Raw genomic sequence first — 26,360 nt, 5'->3', positions numbered from 1 at the left:
TTTTTTTGGATTGGCTTAATAATAGAGACTCTCATTTGAAATTCAAGATTAATATGGATAGTAATCAAATTAGTTTTTTGGATTTATTAATACAGAAAAAGGACTATGGTTTTGCAACAACTCTATACAGGAAAAGCATGGATAGAAATGCCTTTTTAGAGTATACTAGCTTTCACAATGCATCCCTTAAACGCAATTTACCTTACAGTCAGTTCTTGAGACTAAAGAGGATATGCACGGAATTTGATGATTATGAAGAACAGTCCAGTATTATGAAAAAAAGATTCCAGAAAAGAGGGTATTTGAATAAACATATAGAAAGTGGATATACAAAAGCGAGCCTGAAGACAAGAAGTGATTTATTGGAAAAACAACATGTGAAAAAGAAACCAGATGTCGTTTGCACTTTAAAATACTCTCACTTAGCGAGCGATATCCAAAGAACGATTAGGAAACACTGGCATATCCTGGAAGGACATGAGTGTTTCAAAAACAAAGATCTAGTGGTGGCGTATTCTAGAAATAGGAATATTAAAGAAAAATTAGTTCCATCAGCACTTCCTATAGATCCTTTGGATTGTTTACCCACACTTGCGCTTGGACTTAAACAATGTGGTCGCTGCAGTGTATGTCCACATGCCATAACTACCATCATATTTCAAAATCCGACCAATGAAAAAGAATACAAACTGCACCAGTCTTCAGATTGCAACACAAGTGGAGTAATTTACATTATTGTATGCCCGTGCCAGTTACTATATGTAGGCAAAACTAAACGTGCAATCAAAACACGTATTATAGAACATAGAAGCTGTATTAACAGAGAAGTTATGAGCGCTCCTCTTGTCCAACATTGGAAGGAGAAAAACCATGTAGTTACAGACTTGAAATTTCTTGTGTTTAAAATCATAAGAAAATCATGGCGCGGTGGTGATTTTGATAATCACTTACTGAGAGAGGAACAAAGGACTATTTTTGAATTAAATACAGTCAGTCCATATGGACTAAATGTGGCCTTAGAATGGGTACATTTCCTCTGATTATATTTGTCTATATAAGTTTTTTTAAGTGTGCAATCAATCTAAAATAGATATTTATTCTTTAGGTACATATATATTTTTATATATTTTTTATATGATATCCAAAATATTTCATCTATGGACAAACTATAACTAATGTTTTAATGACCTTTTTAAAAGAGGTAGTGCATCGATCTTAACAAAAGGTGGAGAAAATAAATTACAAGTAGTTCTTTTAAGTATATGTTCTGTATTAACTTATTATAACACACATTTATATTAATCTTTTTTTATCAAAACATTAGAAAATTAAGATCAAAGAGATGTTAATGATTTGACAACATTTTACTTTTTTATAAGACCATGTTGGAGTAGAGTTAGAATTGTGATCATATAAATCTTTTTATCTAAATCTTTTTATTATTATATATTTATTTACCTGTATAAAGATGCACACCATTCTGTACATTCGTTCACATTACTTTTATGAAAGTTTTTTGCTTCTATTTTGGTTTCCATTTAAAAATAGGAATGTTCCAATCGGGAGCTTGATTGTTTTTTTACCTCCCTTTTCATTTTTTCTAATTCCTTTTTGTCATATTTGTTTTTTGGGTCGTTATCTCCGATATAATAAAGACTGTTGGACTCACGTCTCCAGTGGTGAATCGTCTATTAGTCTCTACTTTTGCCTTCTGTGTCTGCCACACAGATACAATGCATGCAGTGCATACTCAGAACACACAACAAAGGTTATATATATATATATATATATATATATATATATATATATATATATATATATATATACACACATATGCAAATGCTCTGCATGCCTTCCCTACTTGTTACTTATAAAGCAGCCTAATTGGAGTCAAGTTTATTAAGTACTTGATGTACCACCCATCAAGGGTTGTCTGAGCGGTTTACATAATCTAAACAAATAGTGTGGGACAGTAGACATCATCATACCCCACATCCTGACACATTCTTCTTCTATTTTAGGAGCTGGTGAGTCTGGAAAAAGTACTATTGTCAAGCAAATGAAGTGAGTATACTCCCATCACACAGTCTTATATCGCTCTCTTGATGGTAAAGGAAATTTCAGAAAGGTGTTTCCTGCCCTATTGTTCTTCAGTGCCTTCTTATTAGAGTAATGGTGATGATTGCATAGAAACATAGTAGATGACGGCAGATAAAGACCTGTACATCCAGTCTGCTTGAAGTGACAAACTCATTACATAAGGTATGAGGTGATACAAGGTGTGTATACCTAAACTTGATTTGTCCATGTTATTTTCAGGACAAAGACCATAGAAGTCTACCTGGAACTGTCCTTGTTCAAAAACCTTTGAAGTTTTTATCGAAGCCCTTGATAAGCTACATTCCAGCCCATCCAAATCTATCTAGCCATGGTGAAGGCACAGATCATAGAAGTCTGCCCTGTACTGGCTTTGCTTCTCAATTACCAGTGTTGCCACCTAGTCTCCACTAAGCTGCTTTGTATCGATTCCTTATTTCGGAACCACAGGATCTTGTTTTTTTGCGCATTCAATTTCAGTTTATTGGTTAGATCCCGGGTGCTAACAGACTGAGTGGTATTGTTTGATGTTGTCACTGGTAAGAGAAGCAAGATGTCATCCATGTAGGATAATAGTAGCTCATTAAGACCCAGGTGTATTGAGGCAAAGGATGACAAAAAGAGATTGAACAGGATAGGTAAGAGAGGAGATCCCTGCGGGATCCTGCATTTAGGAGACCAGTAGTTGGAAAGTTGGTTGTTTTGCTTGACAGAATAGTTTCAATTTTAAAGGAATTCACTGAGCCATTTGATCACAGTCCCTGTTATTTCTATCTGGTCTAGGCATTCAAGTAGCAATGGTCAACCACATCGAACGCCGCCAATATATCGAATTGGAGAAGAATTACTTGGTCACCTTTGCATAGGTGTTGTTTAACATATGTAGTTAGAACTAGCAGCAATGTTTCTGTACTATGTGACGATCTGAAGTCAAATTGTGACCAGTGTAATATAGAACATTTTTCCAGATATAAAGAGAGTTGTTTACTGATGTAGGTTTCTAATACTTTAGTAAAAACAGGTATGCTTCCCACTGGACGGCAGTTTATGCTGTGGCAGAAAATTCAAGTTTTAAAATTATGGGGGAAAGTGTATGGAGACTAGTTAACAAAGTTTGCTTTTATAAATTCTGCCTTTATCAATAAACCTACAATCTCTCTTTTAAACCCCAACCTTTAAAATCACCAAAGCACAGAGTAAAAAAAATATTCAGTTACCCAGAGAAATGTCCTTGTCTCTCAGACCTTCTCAGAAAGAAATTTTGTTCTCCAAAAGATAGTCAAAAATGTAGTAAAATTAATTCAATATAAAGGTATTACCTTATTTTCCCTTTTATGCTTTATTTGTACTTATTAACCATTATTAAAACAGTTACCGCAAGCGGGAACAGTGTGGCCCCATGATATTTTTCACTGTTTTTGCCACCATATTTTTCACTGTTTTTGCCACCAGTGCTGAAACAGCAGCAGCAGCAGTGGTGGCCAAGACAGGGAAGTATTGGGTGGGAGTGGAGAGAACCTGGTATGCCAGTGGCAGTATCCAGTGGGGGGGGGGGGGGGGGGAGGGGTTGGGTGTTGGGGGCCTGAAAAAAAAAGACAGACACTGGATGGAGGGGGGAGGGGGACAGATGCTGGAAGGAGAATGGAGGGGGAGGAGGAACAGATGCTGGATGGAAGGGAGGAGAGATGGGACAAATGTTGGATGGAGGAGGGGCAGGGGGAACAGATGCCAGATGGAAGGGAGGAGAGATGGGACAGATGTGACAGATACTGGATGGAGGGGGAGGGGGACAGACAGATGGAAATGAGAAGTGGCAGATGCTGGATGAGGGGTAGAGAGGGGTCAGATGCTGGATGGAAGGAGAGAGGGAAGAGGCAGACAATGGATGTAGGGAGAAGAGAAGTGGCAGACAATGGATGTAGGGAGAAGAGGAGGGCCAGATGCTGGATGAGAGGGAGAGAGAGGACAGATATCAGATGGAAGAGGGAGAGGAGAGACAGACACTGGATGAGGGAGAGAGAAGGGACATATGCCAGATAGAAATGAGGAGAGGAGGGACAGACACTAGATGAGGGGAAGAGAGGGGTTTAGATGCCTGATGGAAGGGGGAGAGAGAAGATGCGGATGTTGGATGGAACTAGGGAGAGAAAGGGGCCTGAGTGGATGCAAGTGAGGAGAGAGAGGGGCCAGATGCTGGATGGAGGAGGAAGAAAAAGAGGAGAGACTCTGGATGGGTCAGATACTGGATGAAAAGAGGGGAGAGAGGGGGTAGATGCTGGATGGAAAGGGGGAGACAGAGAAGGAGCAGATGTTGGATGGGAAGGAGGGAGAGAGAGGGGCAGACACTGGCGAGAGTTAAGAAGAGATCAAGGAAAGAAGAAACAAGAGACTGGGACCAACACAATTAGAAAAAGTAAACGGCCAAACAACAAAGGTAGGAAAAATGGATTTTATTTTTAGTTTAGGATAAAGTAGTGTGGTAGCTGTGTTAATAAATACAGAAAATGGAAATAAGGTGATATCTTTATTGGACTAATTTTAATACATTTTCGACTAATATTTGGACATTCAACCCTCCTTTCTCATGTCAGAACAGAATACCTTAACAGCAGTATACTGTCCTAAACTGAGGAAAGAGGTTTTGGCCTCTGAAAGCTAATTGAAAAATGTATTTAGTCCAATAAAATGGTATCATCATATTTTCCATGTTTTGTTTTATTTGTATTTGTTAACCTATCTGCTGTTGAGACCCACGAGACTATTACAGGAAGTCTCGGCTGCATGAAAACATGGTGGCGCCGGTGGGCAAGCAGGAAAGAACATGCTCACCCCCGCAGAGGCCACTAGACCACCAGGGCCCTTCAGGTAGGACCGGGGGCATCGGCTGTGGTGGTAAGGGGGACAGCAGCATGGTGCTAGGAGGAGCGTCGGGCAGCAGCTGGGCAGGGGGCCCAGACCACTCTCAGTCCACCCCTTCCACTGTATCTGCTGTGATCCAGAAGACAGAGATAAACACCTCAAAATCCTGACTGAATCCTTCAAACAAAAAGGCTACAACCCCAAAATAATCTCCAATAATGTTGCCTCTTCCCTCAAAACACCCAGGGAAAATTTGCTACAGTACAAGGAAAAGAAAGCCACAGAGAGAGAATCCCCTCGTAGTGACATATAACCCAGAGCTAGAAAAATTGAGAAGAATCATAAAAGATCCACAGCCACTACTCCAGGAGGATGAACTACTGAAAGAGATATTCCCTTCCCCACCAGTGCTGGCTTTCCGACAGCCACCCAACTTAAAACACAAACTAGTGAGAAGCAAGCTCCCAATAGAAACTCAAAAAAAAAGAGAATGGCACACATCCTTGCAATATATTCAGCTGCAAACTATGCCAAAACATTTCACAGGATCCCACAGTCATTCACAAAGGAAAAATATTCAACATAAAGGAATCCTTCACACGTGGGCGTAGTTTGGGGGGGGCGAGGGGGCATTTCCCCCCCCCCCCCAAACAAGCTGCCCTTCTGGCAGTGACAGACTGTGAATGCGACTGCAGCGGCAGCAGCCTAAAGGAAACCCGAGCTTCCTGGCCCTGCCTCTCGCTTACTCTCACTCTCCCCTGCCCCGTCCCCTCAAAATGTCAAAAATGAAACCATGCATGGGGCTTAGGGAGGTCTTGTGCGCGCCACTGCTGGCTGCAGTCTTCCCTCCTCCCTCATGATGTAACATCCTATTTCGGGAGGAGGAAGGAGGGAAGCTGGCAGCTGCACATGCAGGACCTCCCTCAGTTCCGCACACGGTTTCATTTTTCACATTTTGCGGGAGACGGTGCATGTGAGAGTGAGAGTGAGCAAGAGGCAGGGCCAGGAAGTTTGGGGTTCTTTTAGGTTGCCGCCTCTGTAGTCGCAATCACACGGTTTCATTTTTGTTTTGCAGGCAGCCATGGGGACGGGGCGGGGGGAGAGTGAATGAAGGAGAGGCAGGGTCAGGAATTGGTTCCTCGGCTCCAGGCCACTGCGGACTGCAGGAGAAAGTGGTCTGGAGATGTTTCTGAGTGACAAGGGGGAAGTAATGTGAGAGGGGTGGAGCCAGGAGGGCATGGTCCAGAAAGTATAAAAGCTCAGGCACAGCTACTTAAGGAGGCCCAGAGGGAAGCAATGATGCCTGACTGCATATGCCTCCACCACATATGCCTATGTGAACTGCTAATGATTGTACTGGTAACTCTGGGAAGGCAGACCAGAGCCCAGCAGTGTATGCTACTTTGCTGGGATACAGTTGTGCACAGGGGTGGCTCAAGGCAATCTGTTGCTTGAAGCGAGGGATCAGCTGTTGCCACCCTCCAACCACCGCCTCCACTTCCTAGCCCTACAGCAACAATAAGCTGAACAATAAATTTGGAGTCTCTGAGACCCTTGATGTGTGCCTCCAAGGCCCTGCCGGTCATGCCCCCTATGATGCATATCATTCGTCTTTTTATCACAGTAGGAGAGAGGAGAGGCAGAGGCAACTGAAAGTGGCCATTAGGGAGTTTCTGCAAGGAAAGGACACTCTTAGATTTAAGGACTAGTTTTTGTGTTTACTTTTCTTCCCTTACCTGACACCTTAAATATTATTCTGTTTACCTTAACCTACTGTGTGGTCTCAGTTTATCCTGACTCTAAGCCCATCCTCATTCATGTTATCACACAAATAAAGACTTTAGGTATAAGAGATGTTTTCACATTCTTAGTTCAGGGTCAGTTTGATGCCTACCAGAGCATTTTTTCTATCTTTAGATCAACCAAAACCCAATTATTCCTGTACAAAACAGAATTTTACTACTAAGTTCTTCACTTTGTATCTTGTACAGCATAAATGCTTTTAAATCTTTACACACCTAACAGCCTTTGTATTTTGAAAGAATCATTGCAGTGATATACCCAACTGTTGAGTATTCCTTCAATAAAAGTGTTTAAGACGGTGAGGTGGTGAGTTAAGCCATTTTCAGTTGCAGCAGCAGAGCTACGGGATGCCCTTCCTTGGGAACTGCATGCTGAGGAGAATCTCCTCTCTTTTCAAAAACTTCTAAAAGCTTTCTTTTTCTTGTGACCATGGGGTTTATAGCTAGAAATCTACTATAGGATAAAGATCTGATGACGTCTTTCATCAATGTTATGATGCTAAGATGTCTTCTTTCATCAATGCTATGTGGGGTTATGTGCATTTAGGATTTTAATGTTAGTGGACGCTTCTTGTTAAAGATAAATATACACTGTGCGGACTTTATGAGAATCTGCCTGTAACTTATTGAGGTATTATGTCATGGATATGGGCCTTTAGGATAGAGGGTAGAATTTTGGTCTCTTTCATTCCTTATTTCATGTTTTGTACCACCTCTTTCAGAATTATCCACCAAGATGGTTACTCCCTGGAGGAATGCCTGGAATTCATTAGTATCATCAACAGCAACACTTTACAATCTATGCTTTCCATTGTAAGAGCCATGAGCACCCTCAACATCCAGTACACGGATGCAGTCAGGCAGGTAAGTCACTGTAGAAGAAAACAAAATAGCAGACGCCTGTATCTGAAGCTTCATTTTGTGCTACCTAGTCCTTTTTTCCCCTGAAATTTTGATAAATTTATTGAAAAAAAGTATAATACACACATGATAGTACAACAAGAGATATAATATGCAATGAATAGAAACACTATTAGGCCTGAACATGTGCGATTTGCTATGATCCTACCGGGACAGGCAGGGGAGTGACTGGGACTCACTCCTGATTGGCCATGTTAGGGATTGGGCTGACGTCTGAGGCAGCAGACATCAGATTCCAGACCCTATTTAAACATACCTCTCCCTACATAGCATTATCTCTAGCAACTGTGAGCTTTCACTGTCCTGCTTAGTTTGTACTCGTGGCAAAGAGGTTTATTCTCTGTGTTTGGTTGCCTTTTTCCCTTGTCTGTGTTTGTTCAGTGTGTCGGTTGTAGCCAGCTTCATCCATGATTACTTTGGTTCTGTGCAGCTGTGTCTGCTCTCTCTCTCTGCCTGCCTTCCCTTTCCCTGCCTGGCTGTGTGTGCTGGCTGAGTCCTGGTAAGAACACTCTTTCTTTGTTTTGTCTTCCCTTTAGCCTGCTTTAACCCTTTGTGTGCAGTGTTTGTTATTTGTCTCTTGTGAGCTCTACTTCTTTTCTGACTCGTTTAATTAGAAGCAGCCTTTCCCTGTAGCCTACTTTAACCCTTTGTATGCAGTGTTTTTTTTATTTGGCTTTTGTGAGCATTGCTCCTTTTTTGTCATGTGTATTTAGTAGCAGCCTTTCCCTTTAGCATGCTTTAACCTTTTGTCTGTAGTGTTTGTTTTATTTGGCTTTTGTGAGCACTGTTCCTTTTCTGACTTTGTATTTAGAAGTGGCCTTTCCCTTTAGTCTGCTTTTACCCTTTGTGTGCAGTGTCTGTTTTTGGTTCTAGTGAGCTCTGGTCATTTTCTGCCTGGTGTATTTAAGCATTCCCTCTCTTCAGTCTGTCTTATCCTTTCTCGGCAGTATCTGTGGAGATCTGCTCCTGTTTGTCCTGTGAACTAGTAGTAGTCTCGCTCTGTCTCTGCCTTACCCCTTTACCTACTGTGGGAACTGCCTTCTGCTACCTGGGTTACTGTGTAGCCTTTTGTCTGAGTTCTCTCCCTGTGGTTAGTATCTGTATCTGCCTGTTTTGTCTGTCGTCCTTTCCTTTGTATCAGTGCCTAGTACTGTGTGCGCCGCCCGAGTGCCAGTCCATTCTGGGACTTCTCATTGACCTTTCCCCTTCCATAGTGTATGATTGGGTTCCAGTTCAGCCTTGCGGCCCCTACGCTGTACGAGTGGGTTCCCGTTCGGCCTTGCGGCCCATATGAGTCATCTATTTCCCATTTCTGGTGGTGCTTGTTGGTTTCCCTGATTGTGCTGGGCTCGTGGCCCTTGTTGCTGTGTAGCGTCTATTTGGTCTACCCTAGGCCTTGACCAAGGTCTTTCCTAGGCCTCAGCCTAGGCACAAGGGCTCCCGATCAATCTAACATGATCTTAACAAGCAATGAGTACATTAATTTAAAAAAAAACAAAATTTAACAGTCATAAATTGTAAAATTACTAAACTTGTTGTTCCCGGGGCATTTAGGTGGGATTAATATGAGATCTGCAGAATTAGATATGAAATATTTTAGCAGAGGGAGTGTGCTAAACCTTATAAATGTATATAAAGTAGAAAGTATTATGAACAATGTTGAAAAGAAGTCAAAAGAGACCTATCCTATAACATTTTTGTTGTATGTGACTGAACTGCTATGGATTTACAGCCTGTCTCACTAACACAGACTACTCAATAATTACTGTGGATTCGTATTAGATAAATGAAACCTTTGTTAAAGGAGCTACAATCTACAATGATTAAGGTGTATACAATAATTAGCTATATACACACAATGATTAGAAACAATCATAAACAATCATTACATCACTGGACTCTATATCTAAGCAATGCCAAGAGTTCTTAGACCAGTAAAGGAAGCAATAATATACACTATACATATAATCATCACTGGTCCTTACAGCAGCCAGGCTCTTATCATCAGCTGGGGGGGCCCATTACAGCGAAAGCCAGGAGCTTCTTGGACCAGGAACAGATCCTCTGTGCAGTACGTCTACTCACAGATGAGCCCCTACTCTGCTGTGACAAGCCCTCCTTTTTATTAGGCTCTGAGCTCATGTTCAGAGCTAGGGAAAGTTACAGAATGCTTCTATGGAAAATTACAGAATACTTCTCTGTTTAGGTAAACAAGCCATACTGTGGGAGCGTGGTCACATGCTCCCCAACTCTTGGCATTGCTTAGATGTAGAGACCAGTGATGTAATGATTGTTTATGATTGTTTCTAATCATTGTGTGTATATAGCTAATCATTTTATATACCTTAATCATTGTAGATTTTAGCTCCTCTAATAAAGGTTTCATTTGTCTAATATGAATCCAGGTGGCCAGGCTGGACCTGGGAAGCAAGCGCCATCCTCCCCTTCACATACCAAATTAATTAGAGCTGTGTCTTATCTTCTGCATTCCAACTTATAAACAATCATTTTTAAACAGAATTACTTCTAATCAACAATACAGACCCCGAGTGCACTGGTCGGTCAAGACAGAGATGAAAAACAATCTTTAAAATTCACTTCCATTACAGTGACCCATGATTTTTGCTGAGGCTGTTTCATGTTTCTGACATTATAATAGAGATTGCCACCAAAAGTGTTCATTCAAAAGGTTGGAGTCCTTCCAGTTAGATAAGATGTGTTTTTGAGTGATGGTGATTAAAATATTGAAGAGACGGTGATGCTTTAGAAGCAGGTTTAGAGTAGGTGAGTGGGATTTGAAGATGATAATGGATGATAGGATAGGATGATCTATGTTGAAACTTTTGCTGATAGTAGACCATACAGAAGACCAGAATGATTGTATTTTTGGGTATTAAAATAATATATGCAATAAGGTTCCAATTTGTGAATTACAGTGCCAGCAAAGATTTGTTGACAACAACCCTTCAGCATGTAGTTTCCTTGATTGAAGTGAACTTGCTGAATCTATTGACTTCAGTGTAGAAATCCAAAGGTGGTTCCTTTTGTGATTGGGATAGGAGTTGGTTTATACCCTTTTCCAAAAGGAATCAGATGTTGTCCCCGTTGTTAAAGTGATGAGCAATTCATATTTTGTAGAGCGAGGAGGCTACATGTCCATTATAGAATAATGTTTTCAAAAGAGTGTACAAAGTTGGAGGCTCATTTTTTGTAGAACGTATAATATTCAATATTTTAAACAATGATATTATTATTAGCATTTGTAAAGCACTACCAGACGCACGCAGCGCTGAACACCTGACACAGAGAGAGACAGTCCCTGCTCAAAAGAGCTTACAATCTAAAAAATACAGACAGACAAGACAATTAAGGGCGAGGGAAGTACTGGGTGAGAAGGAACAAGGGGAGGGCAATTGAGAAGTGGCTAGGAGCCAATGATATAATTGTAACCATTTAAAAACCAGGCTAGATGAGAGAGAAAAACAAGAGAAAGTCATTAGCCTTTACATCATGTATCTTGTTTATTGTCCAAACACCTTTTTTTTATGCCCAGTCATTCCAAAAGAAAGGGGTTTAGTTAATTTTTAGTCTTGCATTATACCATTTCCATTAGTTTACCTAATTCTAGTAGACAAGTATGTGTATTTATAAGGAATATGTTTTTTTGTGTAGAATATATTGTTTTTGTGTAGAATCCAAGAAGAGAGCAAGGCTTCAACCACTGATGTTGTAATTCACCCGGGGACAAATGACGTGGCTAACAATAGCAAGTTTACAGCACAGAGAGCGTTCCAGAAGCTTGGGGAAGGACTGAAATCTTTGGTTTGGACTGTGGCTTTTTCTGAAGTAATTCCTATGTGGGGGAATGGAGAGAAAAGACTACGCAAAGCAGTGGAATTCAATAAGTGGCTTGAGTCTTGGTGTAAAGAAGAAGGTTTTAGATACATAGGAGCATGGGGTAATACGTGGAAAAATAACAGGCTGTACTGTAATGATGCGCTACATCCCGTGGTGTGCTGGAGACGGCTCACACCAAAGTTTTTGGCATCTTGTGAGCCGGCTTGCCTCTCCTCCCTCCCAACCCCCGCCATGAACTGCAGTCACAGACTCCCAGTGCCAGCTCACCTGCCCGCCCTCAACTCCCCGATAGCCCTCTTTTCCTTCCTGCCGCCGCCCTGCATTTAAATATTTTATTTTACCTCAAGTCATGGCGGTGGCACTGAAAGTAGCAGGCTCAGCTCGCCTCCAGCCTTCCCTTCCCTCTCGGTGTTCCACCCTTGCGAAAATAGGAAATACATCAGAAGAAGGCGGGACACTGAGAGGGAAGGCTGGAGGCGAGCTGAGCCTGATGCTTTCAGTGCCACCACCGCGACTTGAGGTAAAATAAAATATTTAAATGCAGGGCGGCAGCAGGAAGGAAAGGAGGGCTACCGGGGAGCTGAGAGCAGGCAGGTGAGCCAGTGCTGGGGTTGGAACTGGAACTTGGGGGCTAAAAATGGGGGCAGGTGGAGGCTGGGGCAAGTCACTGTGCATGGATGGGAGAGGAGGATAGGGGGCAAAGGAGAATTGCTGGGCATAGAGGGGAGGGCAGAGGAGAATCGCTGGACATGGATGGGAGGGGAGAGAGGAGAATCGCTGGACATGGATGGGAGAAGAGGGCAGGGGAGAGAGGAGAATCACTGGACATGGATGGGAGGGGAGGGCAGAGGAGAAATGCTGGACATGGATGGATGAAAGGGAAGCGAGGAAGGAGATGCATATGGATGGAGGGGAGGGAAGAAAGAGGAAGGAGATGTCTTGCGAGGCCACCCTTGTAAGTCTCGGCAGCCATTTTAAAGAACATGCGGCAGGAGGAGGGTCAGCGCATGCAGCGGGCAGGAAAGACTGGAGATCTTTCCTGTCCTGAAGAATCCACTAGACCACCAGGGATTCTGCGTTCAGGTATGCATTGGTAGTTGGACCCTTCAGTTCTGGGGATCGGGAGGAGGTCTGTAATAGGTAGATGGGGTGGGGAGGATACTGTAAAAAAAAAGTTAAATTCTTAAAATTGGCACTCTTGTGCATAGGGATGTACACAGAGCAAGTATAATAAGGGAATAACTTTTCTTAGGTAGAGAAGTAATTTGTTATAAATTATAATCAGTGTGTCATTTGGAGGGGCTGGTTATAGGGACATCTAACCCTGTTATTGGTGCAGAGATTTTTTTTCTCTCCTGGTAAAGGCCTTCTAAAACAGACATCATGTTATGGGAATCAGGTGCTCAATGTTAAGAGTTTCTATCTATTTATTTATTTATTTATTTATTTACTTACTTACTTATTTACGGCATTTTATCCCACATGAATTAGATTGGAGCCTGGGCGCATTTAAAACAAAAATTTTTCCCAGAGAGAGTAATGCATTGTCCCCCCAGGCTCTCTCCCCGGGTATAGCCAGCTCTGCAATTTGGGGGGGGGGGGGCGCAGAGGTGGACCGGGGAGAGAACCTGTTGTTAAAAATTTACCAGCACACCACTGGCTAAATCTTTCTGTGATGGGAAAAAGGATTCTTGGGGAGAAATTCAGACAGTATGTTTCTAGACATTTAAACTAGAGAATCGGGTGACAAAAGGGAACAAGGGAATTCGGAAAGTTACCCCCAGAATAAACATGATGGCAGAGGGAGAGATCATGTAAATATAGAAAACCACCTAAACTCACTAAACACATGGAAAACACAAATGCTCATAGTCTAAGTAAAAAGGTTCAAGACCTGCAAGCCCTGATATTTGAAGAAAACTTGGATACTGTTGCTATTACAGAGACGTGATTCAACAATTCCCATAAATGGGATGTGACTATGTTGGGCTATAATCTTTTTAGGAAGTGGCGCTGTATGTGAGAGACAATATCACAGTGGTTGAAATGCAGGGAACCTGCAGAAAGGAAGAAGTTTTGTGGATCATCCTGGAAAGAGAAGACTGAATCTGTATCCACACGGGGGTTATCTACAGACCTCTGGCACAAATGGAGAAGTTAGACAAGGATCTGATAGAACATATTCAAAAGATTGGTACAAAAAGGGAGGTACTGCTGCTGGGAGATTTCAATTTGTCTGACGTGGATTGGAACGTCTCGTCTGCAGAATCGGAAAGAAGTAGGGAGATCATGGACGCCTGTCAAAGTGCCTTGCTCTGACAAATGGTGACAGAACCCACGAGGGAAGGGTCGATGTTGGATCTAGTGCTCACGAATGGAGGAAGTGTTTCCAATATCTGGGTGGGTGCCCAACTATGTAATAGTGATCATCACTCAATATGGTTTGATATATGGGTGAAGGTGGAGTGTGGATACACAAAACTCAAAGTACTAGATTTCAGATATACTGATTTTGATAAAATGGGGGAATACCTGAAGAAGGAGATGTTAGCATGGGAAGGCGTAGGAGATGTGGAAAATCAGTGGTCAAAGCTAAAGGCTGCTATAAATATGGCAACTGATCTTTATGCGAGGAAAGTAAACAAAATCAAGAGAACCAGGAAGACTATATGGTTCTCCAAACAAGTAGCTGAAAAAATAAGAGCAAAAGAGGCTTTGCTCAAGAAATACAAAAGAATGCAACAAGAGGATCACAGAAAAGATTATCAGATTAAACTCAAAGAAGCAGAGGGAAATACAGTTAGCAAAAGTGTGAGCGGAAGAAAAAATTACTAAAGATGTAAAGAGAGGTGACAAGTCCTTTTTCAGATATAATGGAGAAAGGAGAAAAGATAGGAATGGACTTGCGAGACTGAAAGATAATGAGAATGGCTATGTGGAGAGTGATGAAGATAAAGTGAACGTGCTAAACAATTTCTTCTCTTCAGTGTTCACAGAGGAAAATCGTGGAGAAGGACCGCAGTCGGCTGCCGAGGGAACATCTAGGAATGGAGCGGATACTGTGCCATTTACGGAAGAAAGAGTTTATAAACAGCTTGAGAATCTGAAGGTGGACAAATACATCCCAGGATACTGAAGGAGCTCAGAGAGGTCCTTAGCTTTACCAAAGGAAAATCCTGCCAAACAAATCTTATTGACTTCTTTGACTGGGTGACCAAAGAACTGGATAAAGAATATGCGCTAGATGTAATCTACTTGGATTTACTCATTGTCAGTGACCTCTGGAAGTGAAGAGAACTTTTAAAAAGGTACGCTAGGAGCAGGGGGGTTGAGACACTGGATCAATGGCTTGGGAGGGGACAGGAGGGAGAGAAGCCGTACCATGGGGGATATCAGTGGGTGGGAGAAAAGTGAGGGCAATGATGTCACTTCCAGAGCCACAAGAAAGGGAAACGGATTGGGATTTGATATTGATTCTGTGATTACAATCAAAGTGATTTACATATTATATACAGATGCTTATTTTGTATCTGGGGCAATGGAGGGTTAAGTGACTTGCCCAGGGTCACTTGCTGCAATAGGAGTGTAGGTAGTCATAAATAACTCTTATTGGAAAACAATTCCCAACAGACTCATTTATTCCCAGGTTCTAATTACAGAACTATGCCACAGCAAAATATTCTGTCTAGGGAAGAATAGAACCTGGTTTAGCACCTAGCCAATGCTTCCAAGAGAGAAACGAAACTAAAGCCAAAGCTGAAATATATTATTATTAGATTTATTATAGACAAAGAAGATATACAAATATAGAATAACTCTGTGGCAAGGCTTAGCAAAATAGAAAAGTTTATATATAGAACTTACTGATAATAAAACAGAACTAGATTGCTACTGAATACAGACTATACACAATGATTCTTATTAGAATAAGAGGTAACCTGATTTGTATCTGAACTACAATTCTTATGCCAAATACAGTCGTTAGCAGCTTATCTCTTGACCACGAGTCTGACGTAACCAATCTGATCTCAGATAACAACCCAGATATATAGAAGTAAATCACTGTATCTCACCATGTGGTCTCTGAGGCAGACTCTCAATGGTAAGTGCAGAATTCTTCTTAGACTCTAGCTGACTCCCCAGCGAGTCTCAATCTTAGATGTAGTGCAGAGTCTCTCTGCAGATAACAGGTGCCTGTCACTCTGTGCCTTATTACAGAGCTGGTATAGCTGAGCCAACAGGTATTTCCACCAGACATGCAGTGCACAAGGTTAGTAATACAGTCTCTGGCTCTCCCCGAGCCTTGCTGGATATCTCAGGTCTTCTTGCCAGGTACCCCTCTTCCGATGGTCTCCGACTCTCGACTGACTTACTTTCTTCAGTTCCCGCTTTCTTAGTCCCTTCTTCCTCAGGTGACCACAAGGAACCAATCCTGATCTTGTCCAACTCTTTCCCTGGGCAAGAAAAGTCCTTTGTTTTGTGTGACCCTGGAATGGATAGTTTCTGGTCTGCTTGCTAGGCTCTCTGGAGCCGTGGTTCCACTCCCTGTTCAGCTTCTCAGGGGTGACTGTAACACAGAATGTCCTTGGATACAGTTTGCCTGTCAGTGATTTTCCATAAACTGAAAAGCTGGATCTTGCTGACACGTAGATGTACAGGTCAGAGGTTATATACTCCATATTGAAGTATTAGTATAGGCCAAGACCAGCAAAGGTGAGATCTCAGAGAAATACCCCTATAGGAGTCAAACCCAGTTCCACTGGTACTTGGGCCGCTATTGGTCTGTTGGTCTACTCCTCCACTCCATTCCATATCTTTCTGGCACAGATTAAGCCTTGGATTGTGCAACTTCTACTCCATGGTGGGAGGTAGCTGTGTGGTGCTTCTGTTCCTGGGCTGAACAGGCTATATGGTGCTTCCATCATTTGTCTTATTATTCCCAATGGCAACAATTTTATAACATCAGAACCTTACATTTCCTGACTTTGAGTGAGAGATCATTTTTATTTTCTTATTATCTTTCAGGTAAGGCATATAAGCATTCAAGTCATGATGTGAGCGCTAGATATCACTATGACTATACCCTTAATATAGTGGCATAGTCATAGTGCGTAGATGTTAAGGATGCCGAATTTATATCGGTGATTAGCTGTATGTACAGATGTGCTAAGGTATTGACCACTATCTCTATATTTTCTGCCTCAGGATGATGCACGGAAATTAATGCACTTGGCAGACACTATTGAAGAGGGAACTATGCCCAAAGAAATGTCTGATATTATTGACCGACTCTGGAAGGATACAGGCATCCAGGCCTGCTTTGATCGTGCCTCAGAGTATCAACTTAATGACTCAGCTGGCTAGTATGAATTTTTGGATGCTAGTTTGGAATCTTTGTAGATTGTGTTTCCTTAGAAGTATAGATTTGGATTTTAGATCTATTACTCACCATTTTCAAATCTGAACTCAAGCTGAGTTACATATTCAAGTATATGAGTTATTTCTCTGTCTAAATTGGCTTGCAATCTAGTTATACCCAAGGCAATTGGAGGGTAAAATGACTTGTGTAAGTTGAAATGAGGAGCCTCCAAGCAAAATTTTGCTGAGGTCCTCTTATGATAGCAGAAATGACAGTGAGAGAAACTCCCCCTCTCTCTCTCAATTCTCCTGTCTGGTCTCCATCCCCCTCAAAACTAAGAGACAGAGCATGGCAAACTTCTTACTTTTTAAAAAGTTGCCATGTCATCTCCCTCAATGTCAGCATCTTCTTGCCTGGTTCCTGTCAGCCAGCGAAGTACATGAATGCCTCAACTCCAGCTGCTGGGCTGAAGTCTCAACTGGCTGTTACTGTGAGACTTCTATATGGCAGGAGAGATGAGATCTTATGCACTTTTCTGGATGCCAGGGACCAGGTAATACTATGATTAGTGTAAGGTGGAGGGAATCAGTGTAGTGATTTTTTAAAAGTAAGTTATATTTCCTAGATTCTGCCTCCACAAGCTGCAGTTCAGGGTTGCCAGGCCTCATTATTGTCCGGGACTCCCATACTATGGGGGCTGCTTGGGCAGAATTTGAGGGGTGTGCAACCCAAAAATGTTCATTTAATATTGTTTCCCATGTGTTTATAGAAGTTTTCATATTGTTCTTTTTTCTTTGTTTTCATTACAGAGACAATATCTTTAGTCATGCACACACGCTTTCATAAAAAATGTACACTCTTCTGAAACATCATGCACTTTTCATGAAGAACACACTCTATTTGCAGAGTGCATGCTCTTCTGGAAGAATGTGCTTTTTTTCCCATAATGCACACACTATTCATACATGCACACAAAATAGGAAAAGAGTGTGTACTATTAACATCACATGAGAAAAAATCTGAAATTTGGGGAAGCTTTTTTTCTGTTTCAGGCAAAACTCCAACATAAAACAATATGGGAAATGTTGTTGGAATGAACTGTTGACATTTTTTACATTTTTGAATATAGAATATTGTGGCAGGTAAATTCATGGTGCCCATCTAGTCAGCCCATTTTTATTTACTATTGAAATACCATAGCCCCTGCTTGGTCCCTAGTTTTATTTTATTTTTTTATAATTTTAATTCACAATAATCAAGGATCCCCTTGTTCAGTAATACAGGTAGAATTAATATTACAATACTCCAAATACTCATACAATTTGACAATTAATATAAGAAATAAAGAGAATCATCTCTAAAGATTTAGAGTCTAGTTACATCAACATTATTATGTAAAACCTTTCTTAGACCTCAAACTTGGATGAAGGGGGGAAAAGAATCAGAGAAGTTATACAAACATATAAAAAATTAAAGGCAAAAAGCTGCTATAAGGCCAAGTTATACATTATTTAATCTGTTTCGAATCTACAAACGTTTTAAGTTGTTCCGGTGAAAAGAAAGTGTATTTAGTTTGACCTAATTTAACTACACACTTGCATGGGTACGCAAGAAAAAAGGAAGCACCTATGTCTAAAGTCTTTTGTTTTAACGCAAGAAACATATTCCTTTTTTGTTGAGTTGATTTAGTGACGTCAGGATATATCCACACTTTGGAACCACAAAATAAAGTTTTGGAATTTCTGAAGTACAATCTTAGAATAGTATTATAGTCTTGTTCAAACACCATGGAAACAATCATTGTAGCTCTGTTCATTATAATATCAGAGGATTGTTCTAGTATATCAGAAATATTTTGTAAATCAGGAATATCTTTTTCAAGATCTTGTACACCTCTTCTGGGTTTAGGAATAAAGTATATCTTATTTACCGGGGGGTTGCCTCAGCAGGAATATTCAAAATTTCTGACAAATATCTGCGAAAAGTATCTATTAAAGTTGCCCCCGCGATAATGGGAAAATTCAAAAAACGCAAATTAAGGCGTCAATTAAAATTCTCAATTTGCTCAATTTTACTCCTAATGTCCATGGAATCTTTAGTGGCCACTTCTTTATACTTATTCAATATCTCCACCTCTTTTTGTAAGGATTATACTTTAGTTGTCAATTCACTTTTAACAGAGTCTACAGTATTTTTCAAGTCTTCAAACTTAGAGTTTAAATTAAGCACATCACCTGATGTCTTCTGTACAGTGGTAGTAATCTGGTCTAACATCACCTTAAGCATTTGTAGGGTCACCTCCGAGTTCAATGCTGTGGGAACCAAACTTCCCTCATCTCCACGGATCGCCGACCGCTTGCCTGGGTCCTCACCGGACGCCCCAGCCAACACATCGTCAGAGTCGACGGGGTATCCCACCAGGGCCGCTCTCGACACCAGACAGGGAGACTTCCTCTCCTGGCAGGGAGTCCGCTTCTCCGAACACCCCCCCCCCCCCCCCCCACAATGGGATCCTCTCCCTGAGGTAACTTGGGAGTACCGGGGAAGTAATGCTCAAGCAATGGTTGAGCTGGAGAGGAAGTTGAGGTAGGTGTAGGCACTATCCTCAACATTCCTTTACGCTTGGTATGAGGCATTTCAGTGAGAGAAAGGAAAGATTTTGCTTAATCACGCACTGAGCGTTTCAACAAACAACCGATACGGCAGCCATCTTGTTCCCCCCCCCCCCCCCCCCCGGTTTTATTTTCACTTACACACAACTAAAAATCCTTTAAGGTAAATTTTCAGGCATATACATTTCAGCCTTCAGAAATCAACTCAATCTTCAGACATAACATACCTACATAGTTTGTGTTTCAAGATTCTGCTGTTAAGCAGGGTAGTCACTGCTTAAAGATGTCCAGATGAATTATTCAGCTAAGTAGATTTTCTGCCACAATGCAGATAGCCTCCAGTACCCACAAATACATGTAACTCTCTTCTCTACCCCTCCCCACAGTACCCCAGGTGTACATCTCCCCCTTCCCGCAATATCACCCAGAGTAGTGTATCTCACTTGCTTTCGTCAAAGCTAATTTGCATATTTTGCCAAGTGGTCATGCCCACTTCCAATCCTATCAGCCAATCAGAAGAGGACATGCCTAAGCCATGCCCACTCTCTGCCCAAGCCCCACCCCACCCCCTTGAGTAACGTCACAAAATATATCATAGCCCCACCTATACCCCACCCCTTTTGCATAATTCTGCCCTAGCCTTGCCTTAGTTGCATACCCCTGCCCCAAACCCCACCCTTTCTATGTATAGGCCTATCTCAAACTCCACCCTTTTCATTAAAGTTGAGGGAAGTGACATCATAAACAAGCCCCTTTTCCAAGATGGCGGTGACAACTGGACATACATAGTAACATAGTAACATAGTAAATGACAGCAGAAAAAGACCTTCATGGTCCATCCAGTCTGCCCAACAAGACAAACTCATATGTGCTACTTTTTGTGTATACCCTACTTTGATTTGCACCTGTCCTCTTCAGGGCACAGACCGTATAAGTCTGCCCAGCACTATCCTCGCCTCCCACCACCGGCTGGCTCTGCCACCCAATCTCGGCTAAGCTCCTTAGGATCCATTCCTTCTGAATAGGATTCCTTTATGTTTATCCCACGCGTGTTTGAATTCTGTTACCGTTTTCATTTCCACCACCTCCTGCGGGAGGGCATTCCAAGCATCCAGTACTCTCTCCGTGAAAAAATACTTCCTGACATTTTTCTTGAGTCTGCCCCCCTTGACATATCACATCACTTCCTGTTTCACACTACTTGGGTGGGATAACCACGCCCCTTTTTCAAGATGGCGGTGACAACTGGATACATCACATCACTTCCTATTTCACACTACTTGGATGGGGGGGGTCTCGTAATGGGAAGTGACATCAAAAGTCCCCAACATTGCACTCTATAACCGCTGAGGCATGTGTACAGCTAACCTTTTTTTCTTACAGGAAAGATAATAGGTATTTATAGCCTTCTCAGACAACTGTTTCTTTTTTAATTTTTTTTCTTTCAAAGGGATACATTTGTTGTTTAACCCACAGCTTTAACATTTTTAAACCCCTAAAGCATGTTTATTTTATTCTGATTGGAGTTTATCTCTCACCTTAAAGCCATTTTTTTTAAAGGCAGAAGTCCGTTCACATTCCTTTTTTCAGAAAAAAATCAGCAGACACAAATCATGGAGGGGGGGTCTGGCTACGAAGGCATTCAATACACACTGCATTGTAAACTCCTTCTTTCTGAACAGCTGCAAAAAAGGCTCTAGTTTTACAATCAATTTTCTCTCCCCTCTCAGCTTTCATCGAGCATGCTGTTTTACAATGTTTTTGTCTGTGTGAGATCAATCAGTCTGCATCCTCTCTCAATCCTCCTCAACCACTCCCCTCCTTTTTCTGCAGACAGCTGTATGTAGGATCAGAGCCTCGCAATGTGGATCAGCAGCATTAGATTTCAATGGCACGGAATCCCCCACAAGCAGACAGAGAAGTGATGCATTTAAATTCTCTGCAGGTCTTGAAAATGATCTATGGAGGGAATGCGAAACTAGGAATGTCCGTGAAACATTTTGCAAAAGGTGATCACGTAATACTTTTCAAAAGGGGTATGAACAGACATGGACCAATGAGATATTTATAATAATGGATGTGTTAAACAGGGGGCAGAAGATACAAGATTATGAGGGGGAAGCCATGGAAGGTTCTTTTTACCCCGAAGGACTATTAAAAATCAATCTTGACACTGACAGGGTCTACCATATTGAAAATGTTTTAGAAGTAAAAGGAAGGGGTCGGAGCAAAAAATGTCTAGTGAAATGGAGAGGCTGGCTTGAAAAAAATTAACAATTGGGTGCTGGCCAGTGAGGTACAAGACATGTAAGGCTGCGCATGAGAACCAACATGGACAATGAGGGGTTCTATATTTCAGTACCTAACTATACCTCTGCGGAACTATTTCTGCAAAACACCAGTTCTAATTTTACAGTATGTTTAGCAAAACCTCTGGATCTAAAAGGCCCTTAGGAAGTGGGTTTGGAGGAAATACAATCCCCACACATGTGGGGCAATGTTACAAAAGACCAATTTGAAGTGTTACTGGTGTGTATGGCTTACAGAAGAAACATTTGTAGTAAGGAGAGATTATTACTCAAGCGTGGAAATACTCAAGCATGGAAGTTTGGAGAGTATGAACGAAGACATCGCTGATTGCTATGATAAGCAACCCATATTACTCTCTTATGACCCTATCAGGCACAGAACTATAATGACAAATACAGGATCACTGGCACTCATCCAAGCAGAAGATGGATTAGCCATCATTTTTTTTCTTACATTTTGTACCCTGCGCTTTCCCACTCATAGCGGCTTACATATTATATACAGGTACTTATTTGTACCTGGGGCAATGGAGGGTTAAGTGACTTGCCCAGAGTCACAAAGAGCTGCCTGCAGTGGGAATTGAACCCAGTTCCCCAGGACCAAAGTTCACCACTCTAACCACTAGGCCATGCCTAGGTTAGAAGAACCTAATGGTTTTACTACTAATGTGAGCTAATGTGGAGCATCAGTTAGTAGCAGATCATTTGGTAACACTACTGTGCTGTGCAGCAAAAAGTAATAAGTTTGTCACCTTCACATATAACAAACCCCATTATGACCCTGTGAACAAGAACCACATTGATACTATTTCCTTTGAAATAAAAACGGATCAGAACAAACAGGTCTCATTTTGCTATGGGAAGGTGATACTTAAGCTTCACTTGTGACCCCGGAAAGCCAAAATATTTTAAAATAGTAGCGATTAAATCTTAACGGTGACCTGACAGCATACAGAGATTATTATGTAGCCCAGGCCGGTCACAGGCTCCCAGGATTTTATGGATCACCTGTTATGTATGGAGCGGGGATCGGCGGTGTGTTTAGTAGTCTCTTAAGGAAAGTGTTACTGTTGGTGAGAAGGGGCACTGAGCTCGTTAAACTGTATGTGAAAAGCACGGCCAGAAACATATCCAAAGATGTAATGGGTCACATCACCACGGCCGTTCTGAATAACATGAATAGCAATGCAGAGCAGGCCAGAACAGGACTAGTGGTCATGCAAAAAGCCCTTAAAAGAAAGAGAGGCAGGCAGACACTTTTAGAAGGATCACCCAAACTGTGTAACATCTCAGAAGCCTAAACTTAAAACTAAGAAGAGAGTCGATGCTATAGAGCTGAAAGATATATTTTGAGAAAAAAATCAGAGCTTTTGTCCACGATAGCTTGGAAGAATGCGTTAAATCAGAATTGGACCTCTTTTAATTGTTACCTACACAAACCAGTATCAAAAAAAGCTTTTATGTGGAAATACAGCCTTTATCGGCCTTGTTGGAAACTGCACCACTTCACTTTTACATAGCCAGTCACAGTGAAGATTATTTGGATTTGAGCAATACATTGTTGTACCTAACCTGTAAGATTGTGAAAGAAGATGGAACAGACATTGCAGGGGTGGCCAAGGTGGCTCTAGTAAATTATCCGTTAGCCTCCATCTTCAGTCAGCCGGACATCATGATCAGAGACAGACTCAAAAGTCAGAGCAACAACTGCTACCCCTACAGAGCCCTCATAGAACTGCTTCTCAATTATAATAAAGACCCTCAAAACTCAGTTTACAAGCAATCTGTTTTATAAAGACTCAGCTAGGAGCCATGAGTTGACAGTCACAATGGCTGTTTCAACAAAAGGGCTCACTTCACAGCCAGAAGGTAAAACTACTGAGAATTTCTGAGAGAAGAGGACATCTCTGTGGGTAAGTGACATTATTCTATTCTGAGCTTGGTAACTTAAAGATTAAGAGAGGAATTGTAAGATATATATTTTGTAATTACATTTGTACCCTGTGCTTTCCCACTCATGGCAGGCTCAATGCAGCTTAGGTATTATATACAGGTACTCATTTGTACCTGGAGCAATGGTGGGTTAAGTGATTTGCCCAGAATCACAAGGAGCTGGCTGTGCCTGCAGTGGGAATTGAACTCAGTTCCCCAGGACCAAAGTCCACCACTCTAACCACTAGGCCACTCCTCCACTCCACTCATATTATTGATAAACACAGTTAGAAATTTAAAATTTAAAAAAAAAGCAAGCAAATTTTATTAGCTAGTCTCCATAGCCTTTTCCCCTAGTTTTAAAACTTGAAGTTTCTGCCATAGCTTAAAGATTAGGGTTTAAAAGAGGAATTGTAGGATATTAACAACCACAATTTTAAAATAAAAAAAGGATCAGAGTATGATCCAAGATGGCAGCATAGCGTTTAATCGCACCAGATGCGCCCAGTTACCTGATTGAAGCACTGTTGGGAGAGGCTCCGGATCCCTGCAGACAATGGAGAAAAGGAAAGGGAAGGTGCGGGAGAATTCCTCAACCTCCACTGGGACCCAACTCCACCACCAGACGACCTTGGATCAGTTCGGGGTTAGCGCCTGGACCCAGGCAAGCCTCTTCTCCCGCCGTCGGAGCTGGAGCGTCAGCGCTGGCCAGCAGTGTCGACGGGGTCTCTTTGAGCCCCGTCCAACGTGCGGCTTCTCCTCAGCCAGGAAGGGACAGCGTGGAGTCAAGTCCGGCAGCTCAGGCTCCAAATGTAAGGGACCTGGGTGTGCAGGGAGGTAACCTGTCCATGCTGGGAGAAACGGCTGGGAGCACCAGGCTGGAAGAACAACTAGCAATACAAACATTGCCATCACAGATAGTGAGTACTTTGACACAGTCTATTGATGCTCCCCTTCCTGTTTTTTCTTCGGGGACTATAGCAAAACCAGCCGTAGTGACAATGGAGTCACTCTGGGACCTGACATTTAACATTCAATCTTCTTTACAAGTATTGATAACTAAAAACACTAGTGAAATTAGTACTCTGGATAGGAGGGGCTACGGCCGGCTCTCGTCAGGATGCTCGTGGAAGGACCCGGGCTTGATGGCGCCCTCCTCTTCGTCCTTGTGGTGAGGCTGGCGGTCCGACCGGAGAGCAGTCGACCGTTGGTTCGGTGTTCTCCGTGCCCGTGAGGGCTGATCGATCCGCTCCTGGTTGAACCGGGATTCAGCCTGGACTCCAGCCGATCCCGTTCCCGAGCAGATCTGCAGACGAAGTTAGGCCCGGGTCACCGGAGCTAGCTGCTCGTGCGACTCCTTAAGCAGCAGTCATATTGCTATATATGTTTATAAATGTTCTCTTCCATGTACAGCACAATAACCACTCCATTCCCAGATATACCCTCTGCCACCGTCTACGGTCCTTCCCCAGGATTTTCTTCAGTGAACACCGAAGGGAAGTATTTGTTTAGCATGTTTGCTTTATCCTCAGTCCTCTGCACATAGCTATTCTCAGTATCTTTCAGTCTTGCAATTCCATTCCTATTTTTTCTCCTTTCCCCAAAATATCTAAAAAAGGTCTTGCCACCTCTCTTTAGATCTTTAGCCATTTTTTCTTCCCACCCTTGCTTTCACTAGTCGTATTTCCCTCTTCGATTCTTTGAGCTTAATCCAGTAATCTTTTCCATGATCTTCTCGTTGTGTTCTTCTGCACTTCTTGAACAAAGTCTTTTTTGCCCTTATTTTTTCAGTATAAGGAAATAGACGTTGAGAAGAAAAGTATATTAAAAACTTTGTGAGAAATATTAAAAATTGAGAAATATTTATATTAAAAATCTGTGAACAGTAAACAGGGAGATTTTTCAGACCTGTGAGGAAGCTGCTCAGCATTGAGATGTATACAATTTGCATCCTGGCTGGGCTTCTGAAGTCTTTTCCTCCTATTTAACAAAGTGACTCTACAATTTACTTATAGAACTTGCACTATAATTGGGTTCTGATATTTTTCATTAGCAAGTTTTTAGCCACACAATTAGTGAGTCTTAAATTACTACTACTACAATTACCTCACATTACCTAAAAATCTAAGCAGATTACAAAAATCCATGCATAGTTAAATATAAAAATTTAAAACACAACAACCTATCAGTTGTATGCCATACATACACGTCAACTATAGTGCACAGTATGTAACTAACTAAAGTACGCCGAAATCTGGGTTTAACACTTTCTAATGTGGAATGTTCCCACACACTAAGCCCAGATTTAACACGGCACTTTTTAGGACTTTTGATTTTATTTTATTTTTTTATTTGCAGGTCGTGCACTGTTTGCCATTAGAGTACGAGACCTGCATAAAATTAACGCAGGAGCACTTACCACCTGTCTTTGTTATCTGTTTAGCATGCACTAACCAGAAGATTCTAGCTAGATAGTACAGGAATGCCCACTCTGCCCATGACACCCCCCCTCTACCAAAATATTTCTTAAAAATAGTTAATGCATGCTAACAACACATTAAGAGCCCCTATGATTGTTACTTACTAAAAATTCTGCTTTTTAATTGAACAG

The 26,360-nt window shown here is 41.8% G+C and overlaps 1 protein-coding gene across 1 annotated transcript in view; it reads left to right on the top strand.

Moving 5' to 3' along the window:
* Nucleotides 1-26,360, top strand: part of GNAT1 (G protein subunit alpha transducin 1) — a 96,128-nt gene that overhangs the window by 10,137 nt on the left and 59,631 nt on the right. The window contains exons 2-4 of the mRNA XM_030205538.1: nt 2,022-2,064; nt 7,481-7,622; nt 16,743-16,900. Coding sequence (XP_030061398.1) covers nt 2,022-2,064; nt 7,481-7,622; nt 16,743-16,900 — 343 coding nt within the window. The remainder of the gene's footprint in view (nt 1-2,021; nt 2,065-7,480; nt 7,623-16,742; nt 16,901-26,360) is intronic.

Source organism: Microcaecilia unicolor, chromosome 6 (assembly GCF_901765095.1).
Source record: "Microcaecilia unicolor chromosome 6, aMicUni1.1, whole genome shotgun sequence".
NCBI lineage: Eukaryota > Metazoa > Chordata > Amphibia > Gymnophiona > Siphonopidae > Microcaecilia > Microcaecilia unicolor.
The sequence above is the reverse complement of the archived record's forward strand: the minus strand, read 5'-3'. Positions and strand labels throughout refer to the sequence as shown.